Below are 8231 nucleotides of genomic sequence, written 5' to 3'. Positions count from 1 at the left end.
GCTATGTAGCCCAGGCCGGCCTCGAACTCACAGAACTCTGCCTGCCTCTGCCTCTCGAGTGCTGGGATTAAAGGCATACGCCACCATCACCCTGATCACTTTATTTATTTATTCACCTTTTTGTTTGTTTGTTTGTTTGTTTTTCCTTTTGAGAGACAGGGTCTTGTTATATGGTCTGGGTTGACCTCAAACTCACACAAGTGTTCCATCCTGCCCAGCTGAGCTCTCACTCTGTGCCAGGCACTCTTGAGTTATTGATATATAGTGTTTCTTTAAGATGCTTTTTCAATCACATATGTATTTGTGTGCACACACGTCCACAGCACGCATGTGGAGGACAGAGGATATTTCAGGATTCGTTTCTTTCCTTCCACCATGCGAGTCCCAGTAATCCAACTCAGGTCATAGGCTTGGCAGAAAATATCTTACCCCCTGAGCCATCTGCCAACCTAAAATTTTAAAACATCATTTATCTGTGTGTACGTGTGTCTGCTTTGGTGTTTGTGCGTGCGCTCGCTGGGGAGGCGGAAGAGGGCATCAGATCCCTCGGATGTGCAGTTGCAGGGTTTTGTGGACACCGGGCTTCTTTTTTAAGAACTCCAGTCCTTGGGATTGTACACGTGCTCTTAATGGCTGGGCCAGCATCTCTCCTTGCCCCTTGCTGCAGCATTTCATAGTGGTCCAACGTGAAAATGTTGGTACGAGCTTCTGTATTTGAACACTGGCTTTATCATTTAAAGGGTGAAGCTCAAGCCAGTGATTTAACCACATTGAACCTCAGTTGCCTCATCTACAGAATGGGGATGAGCACGAAACCCGTGTCAACATGTTGTAACAAAGAAATCAGTACAAGGGAAGAGCCCTGTTACACAGTAAGTGTTTAATAAATGCCAGCTAAATCAATCATCCCAAGTCCGCAGAATAACCCCAGCTCACAAGTGGGGCTCTCACAGGTGACTTAGGGATGATTATATAGCTAAGTGGCAGACATGAGACTTGAACTTGACATCAGTGACTTATGTTGTCCTGTCTCCATCACACTAGCTGTCATAACACATTGACATGTACCTCCTTCTAGACTGGCCACTGTTGGGTCACCAGCTGAAGGGTGATATGGAGACACCTAAGAAATCAGGGTGCCCAGTTCAGCTACACAAGGATGAATGGGGTGGTCATAACATCCTTGCTTCCCTGGAAATCTGCTGAAGAGATGCCTCAATGCCTTCCAGAATCAGTCTCCTGGTAGACAAGCATCTATTGGTCCAGGGATTAAAAAGTGCTCTCAGCTGGGGGAAACTGTAGCCGAAGTAGCAGGCAGGATACCCCAGATATGGTTTCTGCCTCAGCAAGTGCTGTTCTTAGCCAGGGTCACCCCAAAACCCTCTTCCACTGACGTGAGCTGCCCCACCATGGAGCGTTTTACCTGCCAGCTCCTGGTTCCAGAAAATAGTACGGCAGAGACAGGTTCAGTGGCCCCAGCATGACCATCACCAGCCACTAGAGAGGATGACATCAGATCCAAGCCTGCCTGGCCCCAGGTAGTGGAAAATGGTGAGAGGCAGCGTGTGCCGAAGTACCACCTCAGTGTCCCTAGAAGACATTCGATGGCCTGGTCCATTCTCAAGGAAGACATGAGATATTTCTGCAGAGGTCAGAACATTTTGAAACGGTTATTCTTGATTGGCGGACGTGAACCGCGCCTCTTAAGGGGATTCAGTGTGATATGTCTGCTCGAGTATACCACGTGCACTTATCAATCTCTCTACTCCTCCACCTCCCTTGAAAGCCCACAGCATTCCCAGTCTCTCCTAACTGGTATTTCCCTTACGCTGTCCATCCTCCGGCCTCAGCCTCCCTGTGCTGGGGCTATAGGCTTGCGCTACCGTGACCGACTTTGCTAAGCCCTTCCTGTTCTGATATGCGGCACCTGCTCAGCAAGAGCTTGGCCAACAAGAGCTCCCGAAAGTCCTTGTTCTGCGTAGCTCTGAGGCTAAGAGAACAGGTGGAGCTCCAGCCTCCCCGGGTCCACGGCTTACCTAAGACCGTGCCATCTGGGGGCGGTTTCCCTGAAGATCTCAGACTCTCAGTTTCACGATCTGAAATCGTGAGGACGGCATCCACCTAACGGGATCCAGGTGGGGATTCACGTCATCAGTGAGTGCCTGTCGTGGGACAAGTGCTGGGGTCCCCCACCAGTAAACAAAACCAAGTCCCGGCCCCCGTGGAGTTTAATGGAGGAAGGCAGACACGAATCCCATAAATATTTAATACAACAGATGGTGGTAAGTACGATGGAGTAGATAAGGCACTGGAAGGCAGATAGAGTGTCCGTGCGGGGAGGAGTTGTTTTGCTTAAAGATGGTCAAGGAAGGCCTCTCTGATAAAATGGTTGCAAGAACAGGGAAGATGGGTAGCACACACATGTAATCCCAGCATCTGGAAGGCGTTATGAGTTAGAGGCTGCATAGTGAGACCCTGTCTCAAAAACAAAGACATCAACAAACCCACATAGCCCAGCCACTGTGGGGCCTCTCACCTGTCATCCTAGCACTTGAGAGGCTGAGGCAGGAAGCTGACCATGAGTTCAAGATCAACTGGAGCTACATAGTTAGTTCCAGGCCACCCTGGCCACACAGAGGGCTCCAAGTCAGCCTGGATTACAGAATGAGACTCTGCCTAAAAAAACTCAACCAAGCCAAAACAAAAATGACCTGTCTAAAATAAAATAAAGGACTGGGGATATGGGTCAGCAGTGTGGAGCACTTGCTGTTCTTGCAGGAGATCCAGGTTCTGTTCCTGGCACCTGCATTAGGTGGGTTACAGCAGCCTGTAACTGCAGTTCGAGAGTATCTGATGCCCTCTTCTGGCCGCTGTGGGCACTGCACACACATGGTGCACATACAGATAAGCAGGCACACACACACACAAAGATTTTAAATATATGTGCGGTGATGGAATATTAGTGAGAAGGTCTAAAGATTACAGCGACTGTGACAGGAATAGAAGACCATTTCCTGAGGTGGGGAAAGCAATTTATATAAAAGGTACAGCATGGGCTGGAATGGAACTCGGTTGGTAGAAAGCTTGCCTACCATACACGAAATTCTGGGTTCAGTTCCCAGCATTGCATGAATCTGGGTTGGCAGGGCAGGGCAGGTGGGTCAGGAGCATCAAAGCTCAAGTCTGGCTGGATAGTGAACTCAAGGCTGGCGTTGGACACGTGAGACCCTGCCTAAAACAAAATGAAATTTTAAAAGATGGTTAGATAAAATAAACAAAATGCCTAACATAGATTTAAGTACGAGATAAATTTGGTAAGTTTGGGAGTGCATACATTTAATCCCAGCACTTGGGAGGCAGAGGCAGTTGGATCTCTGTGAGTTTGAGGCCAGCCTGGGCTACAGAGTGAGTTCCAGGACAGCCAGGGCTACATAGTAAGACACTGTCTTAAAAAACAAAAAGAAAAAAGAAGCCAGGTGGTGGTGCTGCACACCCTTAATTCCAGCCCTTAGGAGGCAGAGGCAGGTGGATCTCTGTGAATTGAAGGCCAGCCTGGTTTACAGAGAGAGTTCCAGGACAGCCAGGGCTACACAGAAAAACCCTGTCAAACAAACAAACAAATGAAAAAACTATTACACATTCTTTGTACTAACAGTTTTGTTTTTCTTGGCTGCCTAAACTCAGTCATCCAAAGCTTTGCAAATGCGGAGACTATCTGATAGTCTCTGAACTCAAGAGCCCCCTGCTCAGCCCTTGGATTTCCGAGGTTATAGGAGTAAGCCACCACACCTAGCTTTGCCAGGAGTTCTTAATTTGAAGCATAAAGACCTTGGGTTAGGGGTCTCCAGACATTCTTTATAGTCACTTTCCTCCTTGACATTGCCTGTTAAACCATGAGTACATTTTGAAAACTGCTTTTAATTTATTTGAGACAAGGTCTCATTGTGTAGCCCTAGCTGACCTGAAACTTGCTTTATAGACCAGGCTGGCCCAGAACTCCCTTTGTAGACCAGGTTAGCCTTGATCTTACAGAGATCTGCCTGCCTCTGCCTCCTGATCACTGGGATTTAAGGAATGTGACACTACATACTGCAAGTATTTTATTTTGTGGAGACAGGGTCTCACTATTGTACCCTGAAACTCTCTGGCCTGGAATTAGCTCCATCTGTGTCTTTCACGCAGCTGCTGTTATTAAAGGCGTGCACCACCACACCTGGCATCCCGGCTTTTTAACTTTTATCTTAATGAAGGCTTCTAGACAAATAGAAAGAAGAAAGGAGGAATTAAAAATTTATATAGGCGCTGGGCCCTGGCGGTGCACACCTTTAATCCCAACCCTCAGAGGCGGAGGCAGGTAGATCTCTGGGAGTTCAAGGCCAGCCTGGTCTACACAGCGAGTTCTAGGATAGCCAAAGCTATCAAAGAAACCCTATCTCAAAAAAAAAAAAAAAAAGTTATATAGACAAAATTTAACAGATGTTTGTGGAATTTGAGGGAGAAAATGGCAGCAACAACCACAGGCCAAACGTTGAGGATATGGAGCTGATATCAGAATTCAGATTTTCCGGCACCATTTCCAGGCTTCCTCCTGATTCCAGGAGCTAGCTATTCAATGACTCATTAAGACATGGATCCATACATTCATTTATTAAATTGTATTAAGCGCCTGCTAGGCACGATTGCCTGGGCACGATTCCGAGCAAGTAACTCTGAGCATGCAGCGCTGGCACAACCACGGACTTTACAGTCTATAGAGGGCGTCACAGAAGACAGTGATAATTGTCGTTAAGAATGAGAACGGGGACGAGGGTGTCGGGTGCCTTGGAAAACGCAGAATTAGACGGCAGCGAGGAAAGAGAACGGCGTGTCCGGTAACTTCAGATCCTGTCCAGGGACTCCAAAGAAGGTAGCAATTTATATATATATATATATATATATATATATATATATATATATATATATATATATATACACATTCATTTATATAGAATATATTATTTATATATTTAAATATATTTATTATACATATACGCATATGTATATATATGCGTATATGCATATGTGTGCATATATATATATATATATATATATATATATAAAAATAAAGCCGCACGAGTTCCGCGGGAGCTCAATGCAGCGATCACGGTCACCTAGCAGCAGACAGGAGGGAAGCGGGGCGCAGGCGCAGGGCGCATGCGCACCCCCGCTGGCGCCGCCCGGAGGCTTTGGGCCGGGACCGCAGAGGTGCGCAGGTACCGCGGCTCCTGGCCGGCGTCGAGAAGGCGTGGCCCAATGGGGAGGTCGTTCGGCGTCTCTGTCCCGCCCCCTCCCCCCTTCGCCGGGTTCCCACTTCCGCTTCCGGCGCGTTCCGGTGTAGTTCCAAGATGGTGGCGGCGGTGTGTGCGTCTCGGCTGTCCGGGCTGCTGGGCCGGGCCCTGCCACGGGTGGGGCGGCCCATGTCGAGTGGCTCCCACGGCGAGGAGGGTTCAGGTACAGGGACTCGGGTGGGAGCGCGGGGGGGGGCCTCGGCGGCCGTCGGGGCGACGCGGCCGGGCCGTGTGACCTTGGCGGGAGGGCCTGGCGGGAGGGGAGAGGCCGAGGCTGACGTTGTGGCCCCCCGCCCGCCCCGCCGCCGCAGCTCGCATGTGGAAGGCCCTCACCTACTTCGTGGCGCTGCCCGGGGTGGCAGTGAGCATGCTCAACGCCTTCCTCACGTCGCGGCGAGGAGAGCACGAGCGGCCCGAGTTCGTCGCCTACCCCCACCTCCGCATCAGGACCAAGGTACGCTCGCCCCAGGCCTCTGCCGCCCTTGAAGCGGCCGTTACTTCCCTCCCCACGCCCTGTTCCGAGCCCTTGGGGGCCCCGGGAGCTTGGCTGCCGCCCTGTCCGCGCAAACAGGGCATTTTATTTGTTCTCCTTTTTACCCAAGGGAAGCCAGCTCGTGGGTCAGCTTTCTTGAAAGGTCGCACGGCAAAATGCCTCTAGGTTTCCGTTTTCCCCAGTTTTACGGCGCCTCTCGTCTTCGGGTGCAGCTCAGAAGCAGCTGTTTTCTTGCATGAAAGCTTGGAGGTGTGTGGGGTGCCCTTTCCTAGCAAGGGCAAGCCCCGAAGGTGATTCGCCATCTCGGCATTTGCCGTGCTGGGTGGTGATGCTCGGTGCTTACCGACCCGACTGCCGGGGTGCCCCTCACGGTGCCTATCATTTCAACTGTTTCGTTCCTTGGCTGTGCGTTTAGACAGTCAAATAATCCGCTCTCCCGTCACTTGATGTATTCTAACAAGGGTGTCTTCTTGTTCCTTAAACAACGGTGTCACCTTACTCACCTAGGACTAGCCTCGCAGAAACTTGTTCTAGACGTAGAACCCCTGGGCCTCGAGCCCAGTCTTGTACAGCCTCAGCCCTGGGAGGCAGAGGCAGGTCGATCTCTGAGTTCAAGGCCAGCCTGAGCTCCATAGTGAGCTCCAGGACAGCCAGAGCTATTTAGTGAGACCCTGTCTCAGGAAAAGGGGTGGGGGGAAGGTAAGGTGTTTGACAGCATCTTGCCTTGGCGTCTGCCACTAGGTGGCAGTACTAATCCCTCCTAAATGTCTGCTCCGTAGCCTGTCCCTAGGTGGTAGCTCAAGTCTGTAATCCCAGCACAAGGGAGGTGAAGACGAGGAGGATCAGTAGCTGAAGGTTATTCTCTGCTGCTACATTGTATAATCGAGGTTAGCTTGGGCCAGATGGGACTGTCTCGGAAAAACCAAAAATGGTTGTGAGCCAAACAAAACAAAACTGGGCATAGTGGCGCATGCCTTTAATCCCAGCACTTGGGAGGCAGAAGTAGGCAGATCTCTGGTCTACATAGCAAGTTCCAGGACAGCCAAGGCCATGGAGAGAGACTTTGTCTTAAAAACAAACAAACCGAAAACAAAAGACATTGTAATTGGCAGAATCATACAAGAAAACAAATCTAGGCTCCCAGATTTGGGATGGCTCAGCAGGTAAAGGCACTTGCTACCAAGCTTGAGGACATGAGTTCAGTCCTGAGACCCACTCTGTAGAAGGCTCTAGAACATACACCTGCAAGTTGTCTTCTGACAGTGACCATACACAAAACAAACTGGTTTTTAAAATAAGGTAGTGAGTTAGACAGGTGTGGTGGCACACACCTTTGATCCCAGCACTCAGAAGGCAGAGGCAGGTGGGGAGCTCTGTGAGTTTGAGGCCAGCCTGGTCTACAAAAGAGAGTTCCAGGGCAGCCAGAGCTGTTAAATAGAGAAACCCTGTTTCAAAAAACTAAAAAGAAAGAAAGATTTATTTTAAATAAGTGTGTGTGCATGTGGATGCTCAGGGAAGCCAGAGCGAGCTTCAGATCCCCTGGGTCTAGAGTACAGGAGTTATTAGCTCCCTAATGTGGGTGCTGGGAGCCAAGCTTGGGCACTGCTGAGCCATCTCAAGCTATCTTGAGCTTGCTTTCCTTACCATCTACTTCAAGGGCCTCCTGCTAGTTGTTTGTTAGAACACACAAGTTATGGGAAAGTCGAGGCTGGAGAGAGAGCTCAGCAGTCCAGAGCACTGGCTGCTCTTCAGAGGTCCTAAGTTCAATTCTCAGCAACCACATGGTGGCTCACAACCATCTGTAATCTGATTGCCTCTTCTGTGTGCATGAAGACAGAGCACTCATACATAAAATACATAAATAAATAAATCTAAGGGGGGAAAGCTATGGGAAAATTGAAATTGTGCCAGTAAAGGGCAGAATTTCATTTTGGTTTTATGTATCATCTGTTTCAAGCAGTTCATGGCCGAGATCTTTGTGAGCATTTTTTGGGAACGATTATCTAATTGACATCTTCACTCCACAGCCCTTCCCCTGGGGAGATGGTAACCATACCCTATTCCACAACCCTCATATGAACCCACTTCCGACTGGCTATGAAGACGAGTAAAGAGAACCTGGACCTTCCCCCAGACGGCAAGGGACCACAGCACTGGTGTGGACCATTACTCTGTGTGTGGACCACGAAAGCGCATCTTTCCTTGTATCAAAAGGTGACCATTACACCAATCTTCCATCCCTTTGCTCCAAGAGGAGATGGCTTAAATAAATAACTTAAACTTAGATTGTTCATGAGCTGAATGTCTCAGTCTTTGTTTATTCCCAGAAATCGACATTACTTTGCTATTTTACAGAGCTTCAGATCTGGTTTAGCCTACTGAATACTGTTTATAATTGGTTCCATGTTGGT

General features: G+C 49.2%; 1 protein-coding gene across 1 annotated transcript; it reads left to right on the top strand.

Moving 5' to 3' along the window:
• Positions 1-5346: 5346 nt before the first annotated feature.
• LOC114681332 (cytochrome c oxidase subunit 6A1, mitochondrial) lies at positions 5347-8116 on the top strand. The gene is made up of 3 exons (XM_028854784.1): positions 5347-5490; positions 5639-5781; positions 7848-8116. Exons 1-3 carry the CDS (start codon positions 5385-5387, stop codon positions 7929-7931), a joined length of 333 nt encoding a protein of 110 aa, XP_028710617.1. The 5' UTR covers positions 5347-5384; the 3' UTR covers positions 7932-8116.
• The last annotated feature ends 115 nt before the right edge of the window (positions 8117-8231 follow it).

This window comes from Peromyscus leucopus, chromosome 23 (genome assembly GCF_004664715.2).
Source record: "Peromyscus leucopus breed LL Stock chromosome 23, UCI_PerLeu_2.1, whole genome shotgun sequence".
In the NCBI taxonomy this organism is placed as follows: domain Eukaryota; kingdom Metazoa; phylum Chordata; class Mammalia; order Rodentia; family Cricetidae; genus Peromyscus; species Peromyscus leucopus.
Note: the sequence above shows the minus strand (reverse complement) of the source record. Positions and strands in the feature narration are given on the sequence as shown.

Coding starts and splice junctions, on each gene's coding strand:
- LOC114681332 (XM_028854784.1), top strand. CDS start 5,385: ATGGTGGCGGCGGTGTGTGCGTCTCGGCTGTCCGGGCTGCTGGGCCGG. Junction 5,491..5,638: donor CCACGGCGAGGAGGGTTCAG/GTACAGGGACTC, acceptor CCGCCGCCGCAG/CTCGCATGTGGAAGGCCCTC. Junction 5,782..7,847: donor ACCTCCGCATCAGGACCAAG/GTACGCTCGCCC, acceptor TTCACTCCACAG/CCCTTCCCCTGGGGAGATGG.